The following is a 27,867-nucleotide window of genomic DNA, read 5'->3' as shown; positions in this document are numbered from 1 at the left end:
TCATTCAACTTCATACGTTTGAAGATGTGTCTGTAAGACTGAGAGCGCCTCCCCGCTCTGTCTCACCAGCTGTTTGATGCCCTGGGCCGCAGAGCGAGTGGCATAGTAATGTGCGATCAGCAGCATGGTCTCGAACTCCTCGTGGGCTGGAGAGTTTGCCTCGCTGGACTTCACCAAGTTTTCACACTAGAGCAGGGAGAGTGCACAGCCTGGGTCAGGGGTCAGAGGAGTGCCAGGGCCAGAGTGGTCAACTGATGGCCACCTGGACAGAGGAAGGTAGAGTCCGAGGGTGAAGGTTTATGTGCGTGAAAGAAAAGACGAGGACAGGGACAGGCGGAGTGGCCTTTCGGCTCTGCTGTCCAGGCGACTTCCTCACCAGGTTGAAGAGGACGTCCCGAAGGTCAGCCCAGTTGTGATAGGCCTCGGCACTGTTGGTCCCGGGGGAGCTCACCATGTCAGTGAAGATCCTTCTGTAGATGTTGAAGTTCTGGAGGTGGAGGGGGAAGGAGAGCTGAGTGAGAAGAGCACAACTGGAAGAGAAAGTCAGGGGAAGTGGGGCCAAAGAGGAAAACAGGCTGTAAACGTGCGCGCGCGCGGAGGAGCTATGGGACGCTGCTGGAGAAAGTGTTATTTTAAGAGAAGAGGAGGAAGGGCAAGAAAAAGCGATTTCTTCCCATCTGGCGCTGTGGGTGTGGGCAAATGTGGGACTGTGAATGTGCAGTCACACTGTTAACGGGGTGACAGCGTCCGGAGAGCTGTGATGCTCAGACAGGAGAGCGGTGCTCACTCTGGAGGAAGTTAGGAAGGCCCTAGAGGTGTGTGCGGTTCATCTCTGAAAGACTGTTCCCTGCGTGTTAGCTAAGGGCACGGGCAGGTTGTTGGGTGTTCCTTCCAAGGATAAATCCTCTAGAGAGGCTGTACATTCCTGAAGAGGCTGGGTGGGGTCTCTGGGGACGATGCTAATGAAAGAATCCTTTGAGAAGACAGATCCTGAGGGCGTGAGTGGTTCTTGAGAAGGTAAGAATTTCCTTGAGGAAACGTTCACCCCAAGGAGCCGGCTGATACCTGTGGGTTAGCAGGGGCTCCGTGTTGCACATACAGGGCCAGTGCCTGGGCACAGCCACCCTCTCGGATCAGGTGAGTCGCATACAAAGCCACGTACTTGTGCAGAATCTTGTAGTTCTGTTCCAGAGGTGCAGGAAAAGCAAGGGGAGGTTGGGGTCAGTAAGACCAAGCAGTGAGGGTGGGGTGGTGACTTGAGGCCATGGATTTGTTTAGGCGGCCAAGGGCATATGCAAGCCAGGCCCAGCTAGGCCTCTGACCCCACTGTCAGAGTGTGAAGACTGAGCTCTCTGACGCTGATTAGGGATCTCTGGGGTTTGGGCTTTGGAGGAAGTAAAGAGAGACAGCTCTGGGACAGGTGGGGAGTCAGAAAAACACATAGAAGAGCTGGCAGTGGGATGAAGAGAGGAGTACCTGCTTGGTAGCGGTTTCAATGCACTTGTCCCACTGGCCCTGCTCCACATATAGGTCCAAAGCAGCCACCACATCCACACCCACCAGCTACGGATCAGTTGAAAAGACAGAGTTACACGAGGAGAAGGAGACAGAGAAGCTCTTGAGCTTGCCTCCTGCTGACTCTGCCAATCTCACCGAGTCCACTTTGCCCTGGTTCTTGAGGAAGTCTTTATAATGCTGGTCCACATAGTCTTCATACCTGTGAAGATGTGCAGAGATCTCGCACTTCACGGTCCTGGGATGCACACCCTTCCCATGAGGACTTTCTCCCAATCTTTACAAAAGGAAGTAAAGAGAATTTCTAGTGAGGAGGGGTCATGAGCTTACCGGGGATCTAACTCCTTAGCCACACGCTTGGCCTTGTTCCATTCCTCACCCTCAATGAAAGCATCGATCGCTTCCTTGACTAGGTCCAGGTTCAGATAGAGCTCTGCAGCCTGCACAGTGGAAAGTCAGAGACTGGAGATCATCTTTCCCCTCCCTCCCCAGTCTCCCCTCTGGGAACTCTCTGTGAACTCTGGGGAAACAGAAATGCATGCCATGCCTGCCGGGAGACCCACCTCATACAGCTTCCTGAGTGCAGGTGTCACCTTTCCACCCGTCTCTGTGCAATCTATTTCTATTCAGTCCCAGCACGCTACTTACTGCACTGTACTTTCCAATTCCAATCAGCTGGGGTCCCACAGCCCGAACTACTTCCAGACTGCGTTGGGGAGGTAGAAACTTGATGGAGAGTTCAGCTGCCTGAGTGGTTGAACAGAAGATAGAAATGGGTAGGAGAGACAAATATTGCTGGGGGGTCCTCGACCTGCTCTGTTTTTTCCCCTCCAGTTGCCAACTTTCTTGCACTCTTCCTCACTTTCCGCCCTCTTGGGCAAATCCTGCCTCATGGTCCATCAGAGCCTTTAAATAGAGGACCTATCTGTTCCTCTCAACTCATCCTCTTTCAGACACTCATCGCTGTCTGAGATCACTGCATTTGGTCCTGTCACCTTTGACAAACTGGTTTCTTAAGTTCTTTGTCACAAACAGAATCTTGGTAGCATGGTATAGAGAAAGAACCCCTAAAATCTGAGCCCAGGGCATTCTGCAACTATTTGTTTTAGGCTTTTCTGAGCTTCAGTTTCTTCACCCATAAGAGTGATGGTCAGGGCTTCCCTGGTGGTGCAGTGGTTAAGAATCCGCCTGCCAATGCAGGGGACACGGGTTCGAGCCCTGGTCCGGGAAGATCCCACATGCCGCGGAGCAACTAAGCCCGTGCGCCACAACTACTGAGCCTGCGAGCCACAGCTACTGAGCCCGTGAGCCACAACTACTGAAGCCTGCATGCCTAGAGCCCATGCTCCGCAACAAGAGAAGCCACTGCAGTGAGAAGCCCACACACCGCAACAAAGAGTAGCCCCCGCTCGCCGCAACTAGAGAAAGCTCGCGTGCAGCAATGAAGACTCAGTGCAGCCAAAAATAAATAAATAAAAAATGAAGTATAGAATCTTTAAAAAAAAAAAAAAGAGTGACGGTCAGTCTAGGTTTGTACTGTCCAGAACAGCAGCCACTAGTCACATGTGGCCAGTCCCAACTGCGACGTGCTGTAACCTTAAATGTTTCAAAGACTTTAGTATGAAAAAAGGAATGTAGAATACCTTGATAAATGTTTATATTGATTACATGTTGAAATAATAGTTTCGATATATTGGGTTAAATAGAATATAATTATTTTCACCTGTTTCTTTATACTTATTTGAATGTGGGGCTACTAGAAATTTTAAAATTACATGTATGACTTAAACCTTTGTGACCCACATTACATTTCTACTGGACAGTGTTGGTCTAGATGACCTTGGAGACCTCTTCTAACCCTAAAACTCAGTAATTCTAAAAACCCAAGTGTTCCATGAGTTCACTCTGTTTGCACTGTGATGCTGACATCCTCACCAGATTTTAATTTCCACATGGTCCAGTTTAGCTATAGTCTATGCTAATCCTCCTGGTCTTCCCCCACCTATTCTTGCCTCTCTTTTTTTTTTTTAAGTTTTTGGCCACACCCCATGGCATGTGGGATCTTAGTTTCCTGACCAGGGATCGAACCCACGCCTCCTGCATTGGAAGGCAGAGTCTTAACCATTGGACCGCCAGGGAAGTCCCTTGCCTCTCTTTCTTTACCTGCCAAACCCTTCAAGTGCTCCCATCCAGGAAGCCACCCTCTGACTAATCTGAAGAAGGTATAGTCATGAACAGACCCGAGTAAACAATGACCCAGAGTAAGATACAGAAGATGCTTAATACTTGATTAAAACCTGTTAAACTCTCTTAAAGTCCTTTCTACTTCCTTCCCCTCCAACTTCTAGGGGCTATTCAATTACAAGGCCTCACAAACCTAAGGGCAATTCTGCAGGGGCATCAGCACACCAACATTTTATTCAGGGGCTGATCCATCTCACCCCTTCATAACTCCCAATACCATATTTCCCTGCATCTAAGGCACATCATTAAAATATACATGTATCCCCATCTCAAAGATACCAAGAATCTATCGTAGAATTGATGAAACATATTAGCTTGGCTTAATCTGCTAGAGGCTTCTTTTCAGGAGCTGCTGGGTAGAGGAGGGGCCTCTGCTTTTTTCATGGCCTCCATCTGGCCCAGCTCCAGGGTCTGGATTTGCCCTTCCAGCTCTGACCCCAGGCCTACCTCCTCCCTCACGAAGGCTCCCCTACCCCAGTCCACAGAGATCTCACCCTTCTCTGAACTCTACTTGAATCACAGACTTCAGTCTTCACTAAGTTGCGATATTAACTAATTGAGCCACATGTTAGTCTACCTTCCCCCAATTTCTGACTCTCCGGGTTCTGTGTTATATCCCTTTTTATAGCCTTCATAGGTTCTGGATCTAGCATCTAGCAAGCACTCAGTAGATACCTGCTACCTGATTGAAAACAAAAAGACACAGGAGGAAAAAGATGAATGTCTGAGAAGGAATGCTGGATGTGAATGGAGGCCGGGAAGCATAGGGCCAGGCAGGTGTGACAGCCTCACCTTCATCCAGCACTTCTCCACCAGGCTGCTGCTTCCTGCGTCCCGCACTTTGAGGTAACAGTCGACTGCACGGCTGTATTCTCCAGCCTGCTCCCACTGTCGAGCTTGTTCCACCAGTCCTTCCATGCCCCTGTGCAGATGAGTGTGCTTGTGACCAGGAATGGGAGGGGCAGCGTGGCCGATTCTGTGCACACCTTCTGACCACCCACCCCCAGCCCTGCCAACATTTTCAGGTCCCCTGGCTTCATACCTGGCCCCCTTCTTGGTAGCTTCCCGCTCATACTCTTCCTGCAGTGCCTCCAGCTGGCCAGGCACGTAGTCCTTGCAGATCCGCAGGGCATCGCTCCATAGTCCAGCCTCCTGTTCAGATTTCCAGGTATCAGGATGGTTAGTGGCAGGCATGAAAGCTTTCCAGTGCCACTCAGGTGCCATGGCCCACTGATCCCTAGGTCCTGGGACTTCTCTTCCCCTTCCTCTTTGTCTCCTTCCCCCTCCCCAGTGTTAACCTCCTGTATCATTCTCAGTACCAGGGCTCAGTGTAGTGCTCTGTGGGCTCTCATGTCCTCTCACCCTCCCCTCATGGCCCTGAATCTGCTGACCCACCTTATAGTAATTGAGGGCCAGGCCTGGTCTCTGGGCCCGAAGCAGCAGCCCTTCTGCTTTCTGGAAGTCCTTCTCCTCCAAGGCCCCCCGGGCCTGCCCCACGAGCACCTCAGCGACGCTGTCAGGGTCGTGGGCCTCGGCCACACGTTGAGCTGCCTCCCAATCCTGGTTATGGACAAACCTGCTCCCAGATGAGGACAGAGAGGAGGCTGAGTATAGGAATGAGGCCTCCACGATGAGAGGCAAAAAACCATGTCACTGAGGGGGTATAAGATTTATTGGTACTAGGTTTAGATGCAGGTGAAGATGACAATGAAAGATCCTGGGGCTGAGTCTGGGAGGACAGGATGAAGGAATTTATGGGGTAACTCACATGAGGACTGCTTCCTTGGGTTTACCAGCCCTGATGAATTCAGCTTCAGCCTCTTCAAATTTTCCCTAGACGGAGAGAAAGGCAGCCATACATGATGAGACAGAGATTGGCATCACAGGCAGCCATGAGACAGGAGGTTTGACTGCCTGGCAGCAGTGGGCTAGGGGGTGGGAAGGAGGGCTCTGTGGTCAGAGTCAAAAGCAATGGAGAAGAATCACATCCATACCTCATCCTCCAGGTACATAGCGTATCTGAGATGAATCTCAGGGGTTTTGTGCTTGAGGGCCAGCCGAGAGAGTTCAAAAGCAAATTCAAAGGAGCTGAAATGGAAGGTGCAGATAAGGTTTGCCTACTCTACACTTTCTTTTATAAGAGGAAAAGAAAAACAGAGGGCAAGGATTGAGGGGAGGAAAAGGCACAGATTAAGAAAGACAATCAATATGAAATGATAGAGAAGCACAGAGAGCACAGCACTGACAGGGAGGAAGGACTCCTGGTGCTCTGACCACCTCCTCCTGAGCCACATCTACATTAGCAGAAAAATAATCTTCCCAAGACAAGTAAAACTACCCGTAGCAATCTGACTCGATGCAGGATTACTCCTGGTGTTCTTAACATTTACTTAAGAAAAGCTCACTATGGGCAGAAGACCTGAATAGACGTTTTTCAAAAGAGGATACACAGAGGGTCAACATGAAAAGATGCTCTAATCATCTAATCATCAGAGAAATGCAAGTCAAAACCAAAATGAGATAACAACTTGCACCTGTAAGAATGGCTATCATCAAAAAAGGTCTACAAATAGCAAATGTGGGTGAGGATGCGAAGAAAACAGAACCCTTGTGCACTGTTGGTGGGAATGGAATTTGGTGCAGCCAATAGGGCAAAGAGTATGGAGGTTCCTCAAAAAACTAAAAAACAGAACTACCACATGATCCAACAATTCCACTCCTGGGTATATATCTGAAGAAAATAAAAACACTAATTAGAAAAGATACATGCACCCCAATGTTCATAGCAGCACTATTTACAACAGCCAAGATATGGAAGCAACCTAAGTGTCCATCAACAGATAAATGAATAAGGAAGATGTGTTCATATATACAATGGAATACTACTCAACCATAAAAAATGAAATTTTGCCATTTCCAACAACACAGATGGACCTGGAGGGTATTATGCTTAGTGAAATAAGTCAGACAGAGAAAGACAAATACTCTATGTTGTCACTTATATGTGAAATCCAAAAAAACAAAACAAACGAATATAACAAAACAGAAACAGACTCACAGATATAGAGAACAAACTAGTGGTTACCAGTGGGGAGAGGAAAGGGAGGAAGGTCAAGACAGGGCTAGGAGATTAAGAGGTACAGACTACTATGTAAAAAGTAAATAAGCTACAAGAATACACTATACAGCACAGGGAATATAGCCAATATTTTATAATAACTTTAAATGGAGTATAATTTATAAAAATATTGAATCACCATGTTGGACACCTGAAACTAATATTATAAATCAACTACACTTCAAAAAATTAATAATTTAACTTAATTTTAAAAAGGAAAGAAAAGCTCATTTTGCATTTAATGGAATCACACTTCCGTTACTCAGAAGTAAGTTACTGGCTTAGTGCATTTTAGCTTTAACAGCTGTTCTCTTTCCACCTTTCTCCTTAGAATAGCCAAAGATTAAACACCATTCTGAGCCTCCTGGGGAACAGGAGCAGAGTTACTAATTATTCTTGCCTCTCTATCAGGTTCTTCCAAGGATCTCTCCTTACCACATTTCTTCACTCTTGCTTCAGCCTCTAGAAATGCTTTTCAGTTATACATCAATTTCCTTTCTCTATATAGAGGCTCTGTCTGGAATGGGGCCAGCAGAGAGAAGGCTTGGGGCCTCACCAGTTGTCAGCAGCATGGTCAATAGCAGCTTCCAGGAGTCCCAGCTTATTGAGCAGTCTAACTGCAGCCTCACCTCCCAGGCTCTTTGCCCACAGATAGGCCACGTGTTTGTGGGCATTAGCTCCTCCGTGAGCCTTGGCCACCTGAAAAGCAAAGCCACTTGGCAATCCTCCAATACAGGGGTACATGGCTGCTCCCTTCTCATCTCTGACCTGACCTCAGCTTGGAAAAAGATCAGGTGCCTCTCCTAGAACAGTAGGAAGAGGGCTAAGTTTCAGGGTCCATTAACCTGATTAGGGTCCCAGGATGGATTTCAGGTCGTTCACAAACCATTAAAATTGTATGTGAAATTTTGTGCGTAGGTGTGGACTTTTTTCAAAGACACCCATGACCAGTTTAGAATTAGACAGTTACTTGAGAGTGGGAAAGAGGGATGGATGAACCCTGTACCTCCTTACCCAGTAAGGGTAAGAACTCCTTACCCGGTAGGCCTCTTCCCAAAGCCCATTGGACCGGTACATATTCACTGTTGCCTTCCACTCCTGGGCCTCAAGGTAGTGATATTCAGCCTCCTGTAGTCGGCCTTCAGCCTCCAGCTCCTGGGGAGAGGTGGATCAGGATGGAGAGAGGGGGATATGGAGCCTGTTTGGGGGAGAGATGGGCAGGGGCAGGAGAAGAGCTCACCTTGCCCAGGTGTAGGTGTGTGTCGCTGAGGAGATCTGGGTGGTGCTTCCCTACTAGGCGGATCATATCATCATACAACTTGCGCTTTTTGAACATGGTGATGGCAAGGTCAGGCTCTTCCACTGTCACATACAGCCTGGGGACAGGAGATACACCTGCGGCCTCCTAGACCAGATTCCTGCGGCTAGAGTCGTTCCTAAGGGATTCTGTCACTGCCTCTGGGCAGAGGGCACGTATCTGCAGACCCCATCCCTCCCTCTAGCCCTGAAGCCCCATTTCCTGCTACACCTCCCCTGGGGCCACGTCTCACCTTTCAGCCTCTCGGTACTTGCCCTGCTTCTCCATCTCCTGAGCCTGGGTGATGTACAGCACCGACACATCTTCTGGTCTCATGCACTTCATTGCCAGCTGTGCGGACACACAGAGCCAGGGTAGCCTCAGGCACCAATTTCCAAGGGAAGCAGAGGGAAATGCGGAGCGGACAAGGAAGTGGGGCTTCAAGGGAGCCTGTTTTCTCAGGAACTCTGAACCTTCCCAACAACCATAGGCATTTGGTTAGCGTCACCCTCCTAGTCAGTTCAGGGAATCCCAAGTCCATAATGAGCAGAGTAAGAACTACATTCTGCTAAGGCAGGAGGGCCAGAGACACCCTGTGCTGGGGACACCTATTCCCACTACCTTACTCCTACTGTACCCACTGGGCTCTGGGAGCAGAAGCGAGGACGGTTAGCAGTGTGGCCAGAGCTTCGGCAGAGGTATTTCAGATTCCCTAGCCCCCAAGCCCATCTGCTGTCTTCAGAAGCGCGGGTTTGGGAACAAGGGCCTCTCTTCATCCTTGCCTTTCCCTATGGCTAGAGATCAAAGTTACCCAGACTGTTTTTTGGTACTCTTCCTCAGCTTTCAGGGAACCCAGCGAAGTGGGGAGATCAGAGACTAAGGAAAGTGGTAACATAACCACAAAGGTGGAATTCTCTTCTCATGAACTCCGCCCATTCCCTACCTTGTGGGCTTGCTCCCAGCGGCCAGCCTGGGTGTACATGTCTATGGCGTCTTTCGTCTGGCCGCCCTTAGTGTAGAGCTCCTCAGCAATCTGTGGTTGAGACAGGCAGAGGCAAAAGGTCAGAGCATCAGAGTGAAAGCAGCCTGCAGGAGGAAAGAACAAACCTCACTTGGGATGGAGCAGAGCCTGGGGTACCATTATCCTATAGTCACAGAGAAGACAAGATGACTACAGGGGTTTCAGACTTCCTACTGTTTTGAAAAAAGACCAGCCTGAAACAACGTGAGGACAATACAGTGGGAGTTTAAGAGGGCCTCACGTTTCTGCAATGCAAGGCAATTCTATACTCTAACTATATTGGAGTTATTCTTTTTAGTTAATTAATTTGTTTTTGGCTGTGTTAGGTCTTCATTGCTGTGCACGGGCTTCTCATTGCGGTGGCTTCTTTTGTTGCAGAGCACAGGCTCTAGGTGCGGGGGCTTCAGTAGTTGTGGCTCGTGGGCTCTAGAGTGCAGGCTCAGCAGTTGTGGTGCACAGGCTTAGTTGCTCCATGGCATGTGGGATCTTCCCGGACCAGGGATCGAACCTGTGTCCCCTGCATTGGCAGGTGGATTCTTAACCACTGCGCCACCAGGGAAGTCCCTATTCTTTTTTTTTAATTTAAAAAAATTTTTATTGAAGTATGGCTGATTTACAATGTGTTAATTTCTACTGTACAGCAAAGTGATTCAGTTATACGTGTATATATATATTCTTTTTCATATTCTTTTCCATTATGGTTTATCACAGGATATTGAATATAGTTCCCTGTGCTGTACAGTAGGACCTTGCTGTTTATCCGTCCCGTATATACTAGTTTGCACCTGCTAATGTTGGAGTTATCCATGAAGCATCACTCATGCTTGTACAGGAAGAGAGCTAGAGACTTGCTTTATATGTCTGGGAGAGGGGTCTGTGTTATGTTAGAATGAAATGGGGGAAATAAACCTCTTTCTTCCCATTCAGGGTGGTGACACTGCTGGGTCCCAGAAAGAAGGATTTGGAACACTTCTTGTTCTGGGTTCCCTCCTCATCATCCTGTACCGCATTGCTTCAGGCTGCAGAAAGGGGCTCTCCCTCACCTCGTACTCCTGCAGAGACGCATAGTGTTGGGCCACACGAGGATAGTATTTGGACGCAGTGTTCTGGTCCTGTAGATCTAATATATAAATTGCCTTCTTCCACTGGCGGGCACCCAGGGCAGCCTCAATTGCCTTAATGGAGCACCTGGCATAGTTGGGAAAGGTGTAAATATGTATGAGCAAAGAGGAAAATAGATGGAGGTAAAGGGAAACCTCAAGCATATTCCAACCGACATTTTGAGATCTCTCTTATTTTAGAAAGGCCCTGGCACCCTAACTTCCCCCATCACCTCTCGTCTCATGCCCAAATGTCCTCTGCACTCCCGGACCACCACACCTGGCTTCAATGTAGTGATTAATGGCCGCGTCAAGCTGCTTCTGCTGCACCAAGTGGTCCCCCCACGCCTCCTCTAGTCTCACCACCTCCACTGGGAATGCCAATCGAGCCAGCTCCACCGCTGCCAGAGACAGAGAGGGCACTCAGCTCAGACTTCAGGAAAAGTGAGATAGAGAAATGAGGCATGGAATACAGGTGAGAAGTGGAGGGACAGCGGAGCACTGAAGCCAGTCAGCCTGAGCAGAGGCACAGAACAGGTGTGGGCGACTGTTGGGGCCGCAGTCCACAACACTGAGGGATGGGCTGTGGGTGGCTAGTACCTTTCATGAATGCGTTGCCTTTACAGTAGCACTCCAGGGCCCGCTGTGGATTTCGAATCTTCTCAAAGAGATCACCTGCCTGTTAACACATTCCATATTACTACAAAGATACCCTTACTACACAAAAATAAAGTATCAGCCCCCAAAGGAGGTGAATCAGCCACTAGTCAGGGAGGGCTATGTGCTCCAAGACCCCTCTGGGTAGGAAAGGGGCACTGAGCCCTGGGGGTAAGGGACAGGAATAGGAAGCCAGCCATACCCTTTCATACAGTTCGCTCTTGATAAGGGCTGCAGTGATGCGCTCTACCAGCTCTGTGGTGGCCAGCAGTTCCTCTTGGGTCAGCACCAGCCGAGCAGCTTTGGCAGGGAGCCCAGCTTTGAGGTAGAGGCTGATGGCTGCTAGCCCGTCCCCTTGGCTCTCCTGAAGTTCGCCTGCTCGCTCCTCTTGCTGTGTGTCCATCAGCCACTGGTAGTAACCCTGGCGCAGCTTCTCTAGGGCTGGGTGCCCCTGGACACGCAACAGAGAGGACCAGGAGTCACATCCCTCCTGCCCTGCTGCTTCCCAGGTTTCTCCAATCCCACTGTAACAACAGAAACCCTCCCTGTCACCAATGTCCTAACTCCTCACCATATCAGGTCCTGGCCCCCGCCCTGTTGCAGTTCCCACAGTCTCCTTGACAAGAGGAGGTTTCTGATATTGGTGGGAGTGAGTTCTGAACAACTGTGGGGAAGACAGAACTGGTACCTTGGCCTCAGCCACAGCGATACATTCGTCCCAACGGTGTAGCTCCTGGTACATGTCCATGGCCTCCTCAACAGCATTCTAGGGGAACCCAGCAAGAGGAAAGAGGGACACCAGGAAGATACGAGAATCAGAAATCAGCAAGCTCTCCTCAGCCCAGCTAAGATGCCGGCCTGTGTGGACTGAAAGCCTCATCCTTTACGTATACACAAGCAGAGGTGAATTTAGTATGAAACTAAAAGAAACTTAAGCTTCAGGGCACCTTATTTGCACAGGTTCCTTCCAAAGCAACTTTTCTTAAAGAGGGCTCCTCAAAGTGTATAAACTTTGGGCCTCACAAAATCTGGATCTACCTCCACGCACAAGAATTGCAGAGACAGGCTCTGGAGTACACGGGGAGACAGTAGACTTTTTATGAAAGAAAGAAGTAATTGTAAGAACTGACACAGAGGAGGAAATTATGGAGGAGCGAAATGAACTGTATAGACCTTTCTGAAAGTTCTCCCCAGACCTTTGGTAACCCAGCTGACCGGTGCTCACTCCTCCCGAGCTTGCCTCTCTATTTCTCCCCCTCTGATCCCCTCTTCCATCCAGTTCTGCTGTTGCTATTACCTGTTCTAAGAAGATCATTTCGGCCAGCTTGTAGTTCTTCTCCAGCATGGCTAGACGTGCTCGGACCTGATAAAAGTCTGTTCCTTCTCCACCCTGTGGGGAAAAAGGAGGTTCTGGTTATTCTGTTGGTGCCACAGGAGCCATTCTGTCTGTGTGGCCAGAGAGACATGGAGGCTAAAAGGCTTAGGAAGCTGAAACCTTCATGGGGCTTAGAGGCTCGAGGTTTGGCAAGCAATTCCAAAATGGTCTGACTTGAAGGTAGAGGTGTGGGGGGCAGGGTAGAGGAAATTAGCCATGGCTGGAAAGCTAAGAGTCGCGGGGCTGAGAACCAGGAGAAATCTCAGCTTGCAAGACTGAACGAATCAGGAGGAGAATACTTGCATATTCCCGAGACACTTGATCTGCAATCTCATTGGTCTCGTGTAGGAATCGAGCTTTTGCTACATGGCCCAAAGCAGAAAAGCACCTATAGTATGGAAGCAATAACAGTAATATTATTATAGAATCATCATTAATTCATTGGTTCAGTAGATATACTGAGCACCTATTATATGCCAGAAACTGTTCTTGCCACTGGGGACACAAAAGGGATAAGACAGAGGAGGGCCCAGCTCTTAGGAAACTTACTTTCTAGTGGAAACAAATAATTAGTAAACAAATAAACAAAGATTATTTGAAAGAATGGAAAATAAAACTACGGGGACTCCTTAAGTTGGTAGTCAGAGGAGACCTGTTTGAGGAGCTGACATCTGAGCTCAGACCTTAATACAAGAAAGAGCCAATCATGACAAGATGGAGAAAAATTATTCCAGGCAGAGAGAAAAGCTAGTGTAAAGGCCCTAAGGCAGGAGTGAGCCTGGCACGCTCAAAGGCACAAAAGGATGCCAGTGCGGCTGGAGACTAATGGGCAAGTACCTGATATGAGAAGAAAGCAGAGGCCAAATCCTGTGGGGCCTTAGGACATGCAAAGAGTTTGGGTTTTATACAAAGTACAATAGTAAGTTACTGGAAGGTTCTGAGCAAGAAAATGATATAATCTAATTTATGTTTTTAAAAAATTACCTCAGCTGCTATGGGGTGAATGGATCGTAGGGGTATAAGAACCGTATCAGTGAGACTAATTAAGAGGCTTTGCAACACAGCATGTAGATGGTGGTGGTCTATTCCAGGGTGGACACAGTAGACTTGAACAAATAAGAGATTCAGGATACTTTTTTTTTTTTTTTTTTTACAATCACATGGATCACTTTTTATTTTTAACATATAGAATTTGACTTTGTGTTCATATATATATATGCATGTACACGTGTACAAAATACTTGTATCTGTTAGCATTTTCTTTTTTTTAATCTTTATTGGAGTATAATTGCTTTACGATGCTGTGTTAGTTTTTTCTGTACAACAAAGTGAATCAGCTATACGTATACATATATCCCCATATCCCCTCCCTTTTGAGCCTCCCTCCCACCCTCAGTATCCCACCCCTCTAGGTAGTCACAAAGCATCAAGCTGATCTCCCTGTGCTATGCAGTGGCTTCCCACTAGCCATCCATTTTACATTTAGTAGTGTATCTATGTCAATGCTACTCTCTCACTTCGTCCCAGCTTCCCCTTGCCCCACCCCTGGGTCCTCAAGTCCATTCTCTGCGTCTTTATTCCTGCCCTGCCACTAGGTTCATCAGTACCGTTTTTTTTTTAGATTCCAAATATGTGTGTTAGCATATGGTATTTGTTTTTCTCTTTCTGACTTACTCCACTCTGTATGACAGACTCTATGCCATCCACCTCATTACAGGTAACTCAGTTTCATTCCTTTTTATGGCTGAGTAATATTCCATTGTATATATGTGCCACATCTTCTTTATCCATTCATCTGTCGATGGACATTTAGGTTGCTTCCATGTCCTGGCTATTGTAAATAGAGCTGCAATGAACATTGTGGTACATGCATCTTTTTGAATTATGGTTTTCTCAGGGTATATGTCCAGTAGTGGGATTACTGGGTCATATGGTAGTTCTATTTTTAGTTTTTTAAGGAACCTCCATACTGCTCTCCATAGTGACTGTATCAATTTAGATTCCCACCAACAGTGCAGGAGGGTTCCCTTTTCTCCACACCTTCCCCAGCATTTATTGTTTCTAGATTTTTTGATGATGGCCATTCTGACCGGTGTGAGGTGATACCTCATTGTGTTTTTTTATTTTATTATTATTATTTTTTGTGTGGTATGCGGGCCTCTCACTGCTGTGGCCTCTCCCGTTGAGGAGCACAGGCTCCGGACGCGCAGGCTCAGCGGCCATGGCTCACGGGCCAAGCCGCTCCGTGGCATGTGGGATCTTCCCAGACCGGGGCACGAACCCATGTCCCCTGCATTGGCAGGCGGACTCTCAACCACTGCGCCACCAGGGAAGCCCCTCATTGTGGTTTTGATTTGCATTTCTCTAATGATTAGTGATGTTGAGCATCCCTTCACGTGTTTGTTGGCAATCTGTATATCTTCTTTGGAGAAATGTCTATTTAGGTCTTCTGCCCATTTTTGGATTGGTTTGTTTGTTGTTTTGATAGTGAGCTGCATGAGCTGCTTGTATATCTTGGAGATCAATCCTTTGTCAGTTGCTTTGTTCACAAATATTTTCTCCCATTGTGAGGGTTGTCTTTTTGTCTTGTTTACGGTTTCCTCTGCTGTGAAAAAGCTTTTAAGTTTCATTAGGTCCCATTTGTTTATTTTTGTTTTTATTTCCATTTCTCTAGGAGGTGGGTCAAAGAGGATCTTGCTGTGATTTATGTCATAGAGTGTTCTGCCTAAGTTTTCCCCTAAGAGTTTTATAGTGTCTGGCCTTACATTTAGGTCTTCAATCTATCTTGAGTTTATTTTTGTGTATGGTGTTAGCAAGTGTTCCGATTTCATTCTTTTCCATGTAGCTGTCCAGTTTTCCCAGCACCAATTATTGAAGAGACTGTCTTTTCTCCACTGTATATTCTTGCCTCCTTTGTCAAAGATAAGGTGACCACATGTGTGTGGGTTTATCTCTGGGCTTTCTATCCTGTTCCACTGATCTATATTTCTGTTTTTGTGCCAGTACCATACTGTCTTGATTACTGTAACTTTGTAGTATAGCCTGAAGTCAGGGAGCCTGATTCCTCCAGCTCCGTTTTTCTTTCTGAAGATTGCTTTGGCTATTTCGGGTCTTTTGTGTTTCCATACAAACTGTAAAATTTTTTGTTCTAGCTCTGTGAAAAATGCCATTGGTAGTTTGATACAGATTATATTGAATCTGTAGATTGCTCTGGGTAGTATAGTCATTTTCACAATGTTGATTCTTCCAATTCAAGAACACGGTATATCTCTCCATCTGTTTGTATACTCTTTGATTTCTTTCATCAGTGTCTTACAGTTTTCTGCATACAAGTCTTTCGCCTCCTTAGGTAGGTTTATTCCTAGGTATTTTATTCTTTTTGTTGCAGTGGTAAATGGGAGTGTTTCCTTAATTTCTCTTTCTGATTTTTCACTGTTAGTGTATAGGAATGCAAGAGATTTCTGTGCATTAATTTTCAGGATATGTTTTGAAGACCCTGGATCAGTGTCCCTAGGACTTGCTGAGAGTCTAGCTGTGAGGGGATGGGAAAAAAGGGACCAAGGATGACTCCTTGGCAAAATAGCAGCAGCTGACCTTTAAAGAGCACTTCCAACCTGTGCTTTGCACAGGTCCTCTCATTTGCTCTCCATTACCACTGCCATTTTTCTTTACCATCCTGCGAGGTAAATTCTGTTATCATCCCCATTTCATAGAGCAAATGGAGAAACCAAGGCTTGGGAAGGTTAAGTTAACCTCTCTCAAGTTGCACAGTTGGTAAATGGAGCCAAGATTTGAAATCAGAGAGTCTGGAGTCCCATGTTTGTCCTATAAATTCCACTCCTATACAACACCTGGAATATACACATCAACACGTGGATTGTAGGGTATGAATGTTAAAAACTTTGAAGGGGCACCTAGTTGCAAGATTGGGGAATGACAACAATAAAAGACACACCCTTATGTGAAGTAACTGAGAAAGAGAAAAACAAATATCGTACAATATCGCTTATATGTGGAATCTAGAAAAATGGTAGAGATGAAATTACTTGCAAAGCAGAAATAGATTCACAGATGTAGAGAACAAACTTATGATTACCAAGTGGGGAAGGAAGGGTGGGATGAACTGGGAGATTGGGACTGACATATATACACTACTATGTATAAAATAGATAACTAATGAGAACCTACTGCATAGCACAGGGAACTCTACTCAATGTTCTGTGGTGACCTAAAATGGGAAAGAAATCTAAAAGAGTATATATATATATATATATATATATATATATATATATATATATATATATATATATATATATATATGACTGATTCACTTTGCTGTACAGCAAGAAACTAACACAACATTGTAAAGCAACTATACTCCAATAAAAATTAAAAAAAATAAATAAAAGACATACTCATAATCTAGGATGGGAGGATGCTTGGAATAACTGTACCACGGAAGGGTTCTATGACATCTGTTGGCATGGGAAGGGAAGTGCTGCCTTAACACTGGGGAGGAGCAGCCCACGGGGGAGATACCCGCATGGCCATCCCTCCCTCCTAGCTGCCTGGCACCTCGGTTCCACAGCCCAACTCACCTCTCAGCAATGTGTAGCTGCCTTGCTTCCAGTGACAGCTTACTCAAGGTTTTCCACATTGCCTCTGTTTCTGGGGTCATTTCCAGAGTCTCCAAGAAGGCTGCTGCCCTGGAGAGGGAAGGAAGCAAAGCACAAGGAATGAGTCCAGGGTCAGGCAGACACCGAGGAATACTAGCGATGGGGCAGGAGAGGACGGGGGCAGGCAATTATTTGTCCTCTTTGTCTAATCTCCTCCCAGGACACCACGTTCTTTTTAGACATGGCCAGTTTTACTACCCATCCCAGGTTCTCAGAACCAGAATTTCCCACCACCTTGCTGGTTACCAGTCTAGCCCCTCACCTGGTGTAGTTGCCGTCATCAATAGCTGTTCCAAACTCAATAAGGCCCTCATCCAGTGTGTAGGCAACTGTAGTCACACCTTCAGTCACCATCACCTCGGTCTTTCCCCCGCCCCGCTCCAGACCTACAACATCACCCTGTAAAAATTCAACACCCCCATCCCACCAGAATTCCAAGTTAGCATTTCCACTGAGTCAACTGCAGCAAAGACCCACCCTCATTCAACCCTACTGCTCATACACTGAGGGAATTACAGTGGCCCCTGTTTTTCTAACATTTAGTTTATCTCAGGCAGATAAAAATTCCCTATGTATGGTAATATCCTTGGGTTAAAGTACACTCATAGCTATGATGGCACTAATGGCTAGGGATAAGTTGACAAAGTGTGACATCCACTTCTGCCACTGCCAGCAGTACTGCCAGCAGTACTATGACTTGGTATTCTTAAAGGCCCTCCTGTTAAAATTCAACTTGAACATACTTCTTAATGTATTGCTGAGTTCAACTGAAGAAACCACTAGGAATGCTTCCTACTCCCTCCCCCAGTCCCCACAAAAAGAAAGCAAGAGAGAAAGAGGTCAGTAAGCTAAAACCAAAAAAACATGAGCAGGAAAAAATGGAAGGTGAGCAAGTAGGAAGAATACAGTTGCCCTGAAGGCAAACACAGTATTAGGAGAATAAACTTTGGGTCCTCCAGCAGGATGGGGAGGCCAAATCTAAGGTTCCCTCATTAAACTGGGGATCCTCTCTTCAGTAAAGGGAACCAAAGGGGTACAGGTCATTAATATGCCTGATTCCCGCAGAGGCAAACACAAATCATCTCTGGAGGAAAACATGCCTATTTGAGGCCCTCAGGATTCCAAAAGATTACATTCAATGTAACATGAGCTCACAATAAAAAACTACCAAAACATAAGTTAACAAACAGTTAACCAAAAAGTTAAATGAGTAAACAATACCTATAAACAACAGTTTTAGACCTCCATGGGTCTCAGATATCAAAAATAATAGTTATGAAAAAAGACAGTTATGAAATATAAAATAATTATGTGTGAGTTGTTTAAAGACCTAAAAGATGAAATGAAAAATTAAGCAAGGGACAAGAGACTATCAAAAATGGTCAGTCACATTGGAGAAAGAACCAAATAAAAGCATATGAAAAATTTAATTTTTGAAGTAAAAAACTCAATAGATGGTTTAAATAGCAGATTAGACAATGATGAAAATGAATTAATGAACTAAAAGATGTATCTTAAGAAATTATCCAGAATGTAGCATTGAGTGAGAAGGAGAAAGGAAATATGAAAGACAGGTTAAAAAGGTACAGAAGACAGAACAAGAAATCTAACATATACCTAATTAGAGTTTCGATGGAGAGACTGGAGAATATGATAGAAGAAGCAAAGTTTAAAGAGATTATGGTTGGGAAATTTCCAAGACTGATAGAAATATGGGTACTCACAATTACAGGTAGCACAATATATACCAAGCAGGATAAATAAAAAGAAATCTATAGCTAGACACACTGTAGTAAAATTTCAACATGCCTAAAAAAAGATTTTAAAAGCAACCAGAGAGAAAAGACAGATTACCTACACAGAAAGGGCTATTAATAAACTTGTCAGAACAAAAGAAGTCAATCAATGGGACAATATCTGCAAAAGGCTAAGAAAAATTAACTGTCAATCTAGAACTGGGGGGACTTCCCGGTGGCGCAGGTGTTAAGAATCCGCCTGCCAATGCAGGGGACATGGGTTCAAGCGCTGGTCTGGGAAGATTTCACATGCCGTGGAGCAACTAAGCCCGTGCTCCACAACTACTGAGCCCGCATGCCACAACTCCTGAGCCTGTGCTCTAGAGCCCTTGAGCCACAGCTACTGAGCCCGTGTGCCACAACTACTGAAGCCCACGCGCCACAACTACTGAAGCCCGCGCGCCACAACTACTGCAGCCCACACGCCTAGAGCCCATGCTCCGCAACAAAGAGAAGCCACTGCAATGAGAGGCCCGCGCACCGCAACGAAGAGTAGCCCCCACTCGCCACAACTAGAGAAAGCCCGCGTGCAGCAACGAAGACCCAACATAGTCAAAAAAAAATATAGAATTCGGTACTGAGTCCAAGTATCTTTCAAGAGCAAAGCTCTAAATAAAAACATTTTCAGAAAATCAAAACCTGAACGTTTATCATCAAAAGACTTTCACTAAAGAAACTTCTAGGATAGCCTCATCCACCAGAGGGCAGACAGCAGAAGCAAGAAGAACTACAATTCTGCAGGAAACTACAATTTCCTCCTGTGGGAGGAAAACCACATTCACAGAAATATAGACAGAATGAAAAGGCAGAGGACTTTGTACCAGATGAAGGAACAAGATAAAACCCCAGAAAAACAACTAAATGAAGTGGAGGTAGGCAACCTTCCAGAAAAAGAATTCAGAATAATGATAATGAACATGATCCAGGACCTCGGAAAAAGAATGGAGGCAAAGATCGAGAAGATGCAAGAAATGTTTAACAAAGACCTAGAAGAATTAAAGAACAAACAAACAGAGATGAAAACAATAACTGAAATGAAAAATATACTAGAAGGAATCAATAGCAGAATAACTGAGGCAGAAGAATGGATAAGTGACCTGGAAGACAGAATGGTGGAATTCACTGCCACAGAAGAGAATAAAGAAAAAAAGAATGAAAAGAAACGAAGACAGCCTAAGAGACTTCTGGGACAATATTAAATGCGACAACATTCGCATTATAGGGGTCCCAGAAAGAGAAAAGAGAGAAGAAGGACCCGAGAAAATATTTGAAGAGATTATAGTTGAAAATTTCCCTAACATGGGAAAGGAAATAGCCACTCAAGTCCAGGAAGCGCAGAGTCCCAGGCAGATTAAACCCAAGGAGAAACATGCCGAGACATATACTAATCAAATCGAAAAAATTAAAGACAAAGAAAAATTATTGAAAGCAACAAGGGAAAAATGACAAAAACATACAAGGCAACTCCCATAAGGTTAACAGCTGATTTCTCAGCAGAAACTCTACAAGCCAGAAGGGAGTGGAACGATATGTTTAAAGTGATGAAAGGGAAGAACCTACAACCAAGATTACTCTACCCAGCAAGGAACTCATTCAGATTCGATGGAGAAATCAAAAGCTTTACAGACAAGCAAAAGCTAAGAGAATTCAGCACCACCAAACCAGCTCTACAACAAATGCTAAAGGAACTTCTCTAAGTGGGAAATACAAGAGAAGAAAAGGACCTACAAAAACAAACCCATAGGGCTTCCCTGGTGGCGCAGTGGTTGAGAGTCCACCTGCCGATGCAGGGGACACGGGTTCGTGCCCCAGTCCGGGAAGATCCCACATGCCGCGGAGCCTGTTGTGCTCTGCAACGGGAGAGGCCACAACAGTGAGAGGCCTGCGTACTGCAAAAAAACAAAAAACAAAACAAAACAAAAACCCATAACAATTAAGAAAATGGTAATAGGAACATACATATTGATAATTACCTTAAACGTGAATGGATTAAATGCTCCAACCAAAAGACATAGGCTTACTGAATGGATACAAAAACAAGACCCATATATAAGCTGTCTACAAGAGACCCACACTTCAGACCTAGGGACACATACAGACTGAAAGTGAGGGGATGGAAAAAGATATTCCACGCAAATGGAAATCAAAAGAAAGCTGGAGTAGCAATACTCATATCAGATAAAATAGACTTTAAAATACAGAATGTTACAAGAGACAAGGAAGGACACTACATAATGATCAAGGGATCAATCCAAGAAGAAGATATAACAATTATAAATATATATGCACCCAACATAGGAGCACCTCAATACATAAGGCAACTGCTAACAGCTATAAAAGAGGAAATAACAGCAACACAGTAACAGTGGGGGACTTTAACAGCTCACTTACACCAATGGACAGATCATCCAGACAGAAAATTATTAAGGAAACACAAGCTTTAAATGACACAATAGACCAGATAGATTTAATTGATATTTATAGGACATTCCATCCAAAAACAGCAGATTACACTTTCTTCTCAAGTGCACGTGGAACATTCTCCAGGATAGATCACATCTTGGGTCACAAATCAAGCCTCAGTAAATTTAAGAAAACTGAAATCATATCAAGCATCTTTTCTGACCACAACGCTATGAGATTAGAAATCAATTACAGGGGGAAAAACGTAAAAAGCACAAACACATGGAGGCTAAACAATACTTTACTAAATAACCAAGAGATCACTGAAGAAATCAGAGGAAATAAAAAAATACCTAGAGACAAATTACAATGAAAACACGATGATCCAAAACCTATGGGATGCAGCAAAAGGAGTTCTAAGAGGAGAAGTTTATAGCTATACAAGCCTACGTCAAGAAACAAGAAAAATCTCCAATAAACAATCTAACCTTACATCTAAAGGCACTAGAGAAAGAACAAACAAAACCAAAGTTAGTAGAAGGAAAGAAATCATAAAGATCAGAGCAGAGATAAATGAAATAGAAACCAAGAAAACAATAGCAAAGATCAATAAAACTAAAAGCTGGTTCTTTAAGAAGGTAAACAAAATTGATAAACCTTTAGCCAGACTCATCTAGAAAAAGAGGGAGAGGACTCAAATCAATAAAATTAGAAGTGAAAAAGGAGAAGTTACAACAGACACTGCAGAAATACAAAGCATCTTAAGAGACTACTACAAGCAACTCTATGCCAATAAAATGGACAACCTGGAAGAAATGGACAAATTCTTAGAAAGGTATAACCTTCCAAGACTGAACGAGGAAGAAATAGAAAATATGAACAGACCAATCACAAGTAATGAAACTGTGATTTAAAATCTTCCAACAAACAAAAGTCCAGGACCAGATGGCTTCACAGGTGAATTCTATCAAACATTTAGAGACGAGCTAACACCCATCCTTCTCAATCTCTCCTAAAAAATTGCAGAGGAAGGAACACTCCCAAACTCATTCTGTGAGGCCACCATCACCCTGATACCAAAACCAGACAAAGATACTACAAAAAAAGAAAATTACAGACCAATATCACTGATGAATATAGATGCAAAAATCCTCAACAAAATACTAGCAAACAGAATCCAACAACACATTAAAACAATCATACACCATGATCAAGTGGGATTTATCCCAGGGATGCAAGGAGTCTTCGATATATGCAAATCAATCAATGTGATACACCATATTAACAAATTGAAGAATAAAAACCATAAGATCATCTCAGTAGATGCAGAAAAAGCTTTTGACAAAATTCAACGCCCATTTATGATAAAAACTCTCCAGAAAGTGGCCATAGAGGGAACCTACCTCAACATAATAAAGGCCATATACGACAAAGCCACAGCAAACATCATTCTCAATGGTGAAAAACTGAAAGCATTTCCTCTAAGATCAGGAACACGACAAGGATGTCCACTCTCACCACTATTATTCAACATAGTTTTGGAAGTCCTAGCCACGGCAATCAGAGAAGAAAAAGAAATAAAAGGAATACAAACTGGAAAAGAAGAAGTAAAACTGTCACTGTTTGCAGATGACATGATACAGTACATAGAGAATCCTAAAGATGCCACCAGAAAACTACTAGAGCTAATCAATGAATTTGGTAAAGTTGCAGGATACAAAATTAATGCATATATATTTCTTGCATTCCTATACACTAACAATGAAAGATCAGAAAGAGAAATTAAGGAAACAATCCCACTCACCATTGCAACAAAAAGAATAAAATACCTAGGAATAAGCCTACCTAAGGAGGTAAAAAACCTGTACTCAGAAAACTATAAGACACTGATGAAAGAAATCAAAGATGACACAAACAGATGGAGAGATATATCATATTCTTTGATTGGAAGAATCAATATTGTGAAAATGACTATACTACCCAAAGCAATCTACAGATTCAATGCAATCCCTATCAAATTACCAGTGGCATTTTTTACAGAACTAGAACAAAAAAATCTTAAAATTTGTATGGAGACACAAAAGACCCCAAATAGCCAAAGCAGTCTTGAGGGAAAAAAACGGAGCTGGAGGAATCAGACTCCCTAACTTCCCTAACTTCAGACTATACTACAAAGCTACAGTAATCAAGACAATATGGTACTGGCACAAAAATAGAAATATAGATCAATGGATCAGGATAGAAAGCCCAGAGATAAACCCATGCACCTATGGTCAACTAATCTATGACAAAGGATGCAAGGATATACAATGGAGAAAAGACAGTCTCTTCAATAAGTGGTGCTGGGAAAACTGGACAGCCGTATGTAAAAGAATGAAATTAAAACACTCCCTAACACCGTACACAAAAATAAACTGAAAATGGATTAGAGACCTAAATGTAAGACTGGACACTATAAAATTCTTAGAGGAAAACATAGGAAGAACACTCTTTGACATAAATCACCGCAAGATCTTTTTTGATACATCTCCTAGAGTAATGGAAATAAAAACAAAAAATAAACAAATGGGACCTAATGAAACTTAAAACCTTTTGCACAGCAAAGGAAACTACAAACAAGACGAAAAGACAACCCTCAGAATGGGAGAAAATATTTGCAAACGAATCAACGGACAAAGGATTAATCTCCAAAATATATAAACAGCTCATGCAGTTCAATATTAAAAAAACAAACAACCCAATCAAAAAATGGGCAGAAGACCTAAATAGACATTTCTCCAAAGAAGACATACAGATGGCCAAAAAGTACATGAAAAGCTGCTCAACATCACTAATTATTAGAGAAATGCAAATCAAAACTACAGTGAGGTATCACCTCACACTGGTTAGAATGGGCATCATCAGAAAATCCACAAACAACAAATGCTAGAGAGGGTGTGGAGAAAAGGGAACCCTCTTGCACTGTTGGTGGGAATGTAAATTGATATGGAGGTTCCTTAAAAAACTAAAAACAGAATTACCATATGACCCAGCAATCCCACTACTGGGCATATACCCAGAGAAAACCATAATTCAAAAAGACACATGCACACCAGTGTTCACTGCAGCACTATTTACAGTAGCCAGGTCATGGAAGTGACCTAAATGCCCATCGACAGACGAATGGATAAAGAAGACACCAAGGGGGGAAAGTGGCAGGGGTGTGTGTGTGTGATGAATTGCAAGATTGGGATTGACATGTATACACTAATATGTATAAAATGGATGACTAATAAGAACCTGCTGTATAAAAAATAAAATAAAATTCAAAAAGAAAAAAAGAAACTTCTAAATGATATTCTTCAAGAAGAGGAAGAAAAGTAACTCCAGAGGGAAGATCAGCAATGAAAGAGGAAAAGGTGAACAGAGAAACTGGCACTATGATGGTAAATCTATACAAATTCTGTCTGTATAAAATAATAATATCTAACTTTGGGGATAACAGAAGGGAACCAAAATACTAGACAACAGTGGCAAAGGGGAGGTAATCCCATTTAATGTTTTATGGTCCTTGTATTATTTGCAGTGCAGGGTGGGGGTGAGATGCTGATTAACTTTAGACTTTGTTAATTTAAATACATGGTGAACTTTTAAGGGTAACTGCTATAGAAATAGGATGTATAACCTTCAAACCAAAAAAAGTGAAAAAAAGAGTATTTAGAGGGACTTCCCTCGTGGCGCAGTGGTTCGGAGTCCACCTGCCAATGCAGGGGACACGGGTTCGTGCCCCAGTCCGGGAAGATCCCACATGCCGCGGAGCGGCTGGGCCCGTGAGCCATGGCCACTGAGCCTGCGCGTCTGGAGCCTGTGCTCTGCAACGGGAGAGGCCACAACAGTGAGAGGCCCACATACCACAAAAAAAAAAAAAAAAAGAGTATTTAGAAAAGGACAACCCCCCCACCCCCCACAAAAACTCAACCTTAATCAGTCTAAAATGAGGCAAAAAAGGAGACAAAAAGAGAAATAGAACAAAAAGGAAGTACCAAGTGCTCCACCCACACCCACACCGGTCATCCTAGCCTACCATAGGCGCCTCTTTTCTCTGTTTGCATAGGCTCCTCCCAGATTTTGGAATATTACTTGTGTGTGTGACGTTGTCATGGGATAGGAGAGAGGGTCTGATCAGCAGTCTTAAGAAAATGGAACCCTGAATGGCTTGTAACAGAGAATCAGCACACAAGGAGGTGATATAGACCTATTCCTCCTATTGAGGATCTTCCAGCCTAAGGGAACTCCATGTTATGACTTGGTGAATTCCCACTATAATATAGAGACCCATACTCCAAGGGTCTAATATAATGCCAGGAATCTGAACAAGGATGGCTCTGGGGCCTGGTCCACTGTGGGAAGGAGTCTAAGCGTCACCTGCCAACTCCATAAAAGAGATTATGGGTGGTGGGCAGAGAAACCAAGCAGACTTCAGAGCCTACTCAGGGTTCTAATTAATCAGCTCAACACTATGGCTGAGGTGCCCTGATGTCAACATACCCTGATAGAGGACATGGTGACTCTTTCAGGTGCCTCAATGTTGTACCACACACACAAGTTGTTTCGGTTCTGAGCTACCAGCACATCACTTCCTGGGACCCACTGCACGTAGGAGCAGAAGTTGAGGATCATTGTCTTAGAGCAGCTTTCAATATCATATAGGTGCAACTGAAGGAGGAAGAAGTAGATAGCACAATTAAAAGGAGATATGGGTGTCTTCTCATCTTGACAATTTTCCTAATGGTAAAATGTGGTGAGCTAACCCACCAGTCAGGTACATGCTGAATTTCAAAGCTTACTAATCTTCAACCATAAACCCTTCAAGTTTATGCTGAGTTGGCATATTCTGGCTCTGGCCAAATAAGAGATGATCAAAAGAGCAAAGATCTACACCCTAGGAATTGAAGTTAGGTGAAAGTCAGACTTTTTTTGGCTGCGCTGCAAGGCATATGGGATCTTAGTTCTTGACCAGGGATCGAACCTGCACCCCCTGCAGTGGAAGTGCGGAGTCTTAACCAGTGGACCGCCAGGAAGTCCCAGACTTTCATTCTTAGAATAACTCTGGGCCAGAGTTACCAGCCTGGATTACAAAACTAAGGGCACCAGACAAATGAAATGGTCTGGAAATTTGTGATGGCTTTCACGTCACAATGAAAATGAAACAAAAAATCACCAGAGAGTCCCTTTTGCCCCTGATGTTGAACTCTTTGGTGATACCATATTGAGATCGGAATCAATAAGGGGCTAGGGGGAGACTGTCCTCAAGCCAGCTGCAGTGCCGTCAGGTAAGTGCAGCTGAAGAGCACTGGAGCAGCAGGTGTGGGTTAAGGTCAGCTAGGCACGAGGAAGAGGAATGCAGGTGTAAGGATGTTTCATGAGGGCACAGATTTGTGAATAGTAAGAGAGACGTCAACTCCCAAATTCCCCTCTTGACTTTGGTGCCATCATGACACAGTCTCCTGAAGGGTAAAATGGGATGGGTGGTGATAGCAGATACAAAGAATGTTGATTCTTCTGTGCCTTTTGCTATGCTAATGGCATAGCCCCAAGAAATTATGTCCTATCCTGCCTCCCACAGTCCCTGCTGGCAGCTAGTACCACATCCTTTATGGACCAGGCTATGGCTAAGGCCTTAGTAACCCTCCTCACACGAAGTTTCCGGTCCCTGAAGAGAAGCTTGTGCCCAGTCTCATTAAGTTCCAGCCAATCCACACGGCTCTCATGGCTGATGGTGCCAATGTTGTAGCCACCTATCAGGTCCACTAGAGAGTAAAGGAAACAGGGTTAATCACATACAAGGCATGAGGTGGCCTGTGAAAGTCTGGCTTTAAGAATGTTGCATTAGTCTAGAGAATGTCACTCAGGAATGTAAATGGGCAGTACAACATAATTTTGCTAAGATGCTGTATTTCTTCTAAAATTATAGAGGTTTTTTTTTTAACTCTGCAGTTATTAACTCAAAAGATCCAGACTCATCAAGAAATGTGATTCCTCTCTGGGACTCCTGGAGTTGTCTCAGAGCAGGTCAGAACTATGGAGCAACTGGCTTCTGTTCTCATGATGAACCACAATTAGAGCAAACACACCAGTGAGAGAAAGCTGATGAACGAAATGACCCTGGTGATCATATGTGCTCCAAGGAATTACCTGCATATTTGAGTGGCAGTGACATAAGAACACTTAGGGACAAAGAGTGGTGAAGGCACACAGACAAAATAGGAGGAACCTCTAACTAAAGTTAGGCTGGTCATTGCACAGGATGAATATTAGTTTGGTCTGAATTTCATAGGCAGTATAAGAAACAATCATGTTTAGAACAGACCACTCAGGGCTGGCTAGGGTGCTTTCAGGGAGTCTCTTGAACAAAGCCCATTCACAGGCCTTATTGATATACATTATCAACAAGCAATGTGCCTGCTTTTGTTACCTATGCTTAAGCTAAAGACCAAATGCCAGTGGATGTCCACTACTGGGAAGACCAACTTAAAAATGAATTTTCCTTTAATTAAAAAGCAAAATGATAAATCCATGTTTTAATGCCCCGATTATAAGTACAACCATAGAATGCTAGAGCTGTGGGGACCCTATTCCTGTGAGCACCCTGAAATTACATACAAAATTATGCATGTAGATATTTT

The 27,867-nt window shown here is 44.3% G+C and overlaps 1 protein-coding gene across 2 annotated transcripts in view; it reads right to left on the bottom strand.

The window, feature by feature from the left end:
- The window catches only part of IFT172 (intraflagellar transport 172), a gene marked incomplete at its 5' end in the record, with an annotated part of 41,694 nt that overhangs the window by 2,124 nt on the left and 11,703 nt on the right, over positions 1-27,867 (bottom strand). Inside the window, 28 exons of one of the 2 annotated variants that reach the window (XM_079720864.1) lie at positions 67-186; positions 377-487; positions 1,066-1,182; positions 1,477-1,563; positions 1,654-1,717; positions 1,846-1,955; positions 2,164-2,262; positions 4,552-4,681; positions 4,802-4,911; positions 5,155-5,335; positions 5,528-5,592; positions 5,754-5,847; positions 7,434-7,576; positions 7,916-8,032; positions 8,118-8,253; positions 8,428-8,525; positions 9,118-9,207; positions 10,239-10,383; positions 10,576-10,696; positions 10,896-10,974; positions 11,155-11,403; positions 11,641-11,718; positions 12,250-12,342; positions 12,631-12,715; positions 16,926-17,033; positions 17,266-17,402; positions 25,730-25,897; positions 26,879-26,991. In XM_079720864.1, the coding sequence (XP_079576990.1) occupies positions 67-186; positions 377-487; positions 1,066-1,182; positions 1,477-1,563; positions 1,654-1,717; positions 1,846-1,955; positions 2,164-2,262; positions 4,552-4,681; positions 4,802-4,911; positions 5,155-5,335; positions 5,528-5,592; positions 5,754-5,847; positions 7,434-7,576; positions 7,916-8,032; positions 8,118-8,253; positions 8,428-8,525; positions 9,118-9,207; positions 10,239-10,383; positions 10,576-10,696; positions 10,896-10,974; positions 11,155-11,403; positions 11,641-11,718; positions 12,250-12,342; positions 12,631-12,715; positions 16,926-17,033; positions 17,266-17,402; positions 25,730-25,897; positions 26,879-26,991 (3,248 nt within the window). The remainder of the gene's footprint in view (positions 1-66; positions 187-376; positions 488-1,065; positions 1,183-1,476; positions 1,564-1,653; positions 1,718-1,845; positions 1,956-2,163; positions 2,263-4,551; positions 4,682-4,801; positions 4,912-5,154; positions 5,336-5,527; positions 5,593-5,753; positions 5,848-7,433; positions 7,577-7,915; positions 8,033-8,117; positions 8,254-8,427; positions 8,526-9,117; positions 9,208-10,238; positions 10,384-10,575; positions 10,697-10,895; positions 10,975-11,154; positions 11,404-11,640; positions 11,719-12,249; positions 12,343-12,630; positions 12,716-16,925; positions 17,034-17,265; positions 17,403-25,729; positions 25,898-26,878; positions 26,992-27,867) is intronic. The other variant, XM_079720865.1, reaches the window with a different exon arrangement.

This window comes from Hyperoodon ampullatus (genome assembly GCF_949752795.1).
Source record: "Hyperoodon ampullatus genome assembly, chromosome: 15".
Classification (NCBI taxonomy): Eukaryota; Metazoa; Chordata; class Mammalia; order Artiodactyla; family Ziphiidae; genus Hyperoodon; species Hyperoodon ampullatus.
Note: the sequence above shows the minus strand (reverse complement) of the source record. Positions and strands in the feature narration are given on the sequence as shown.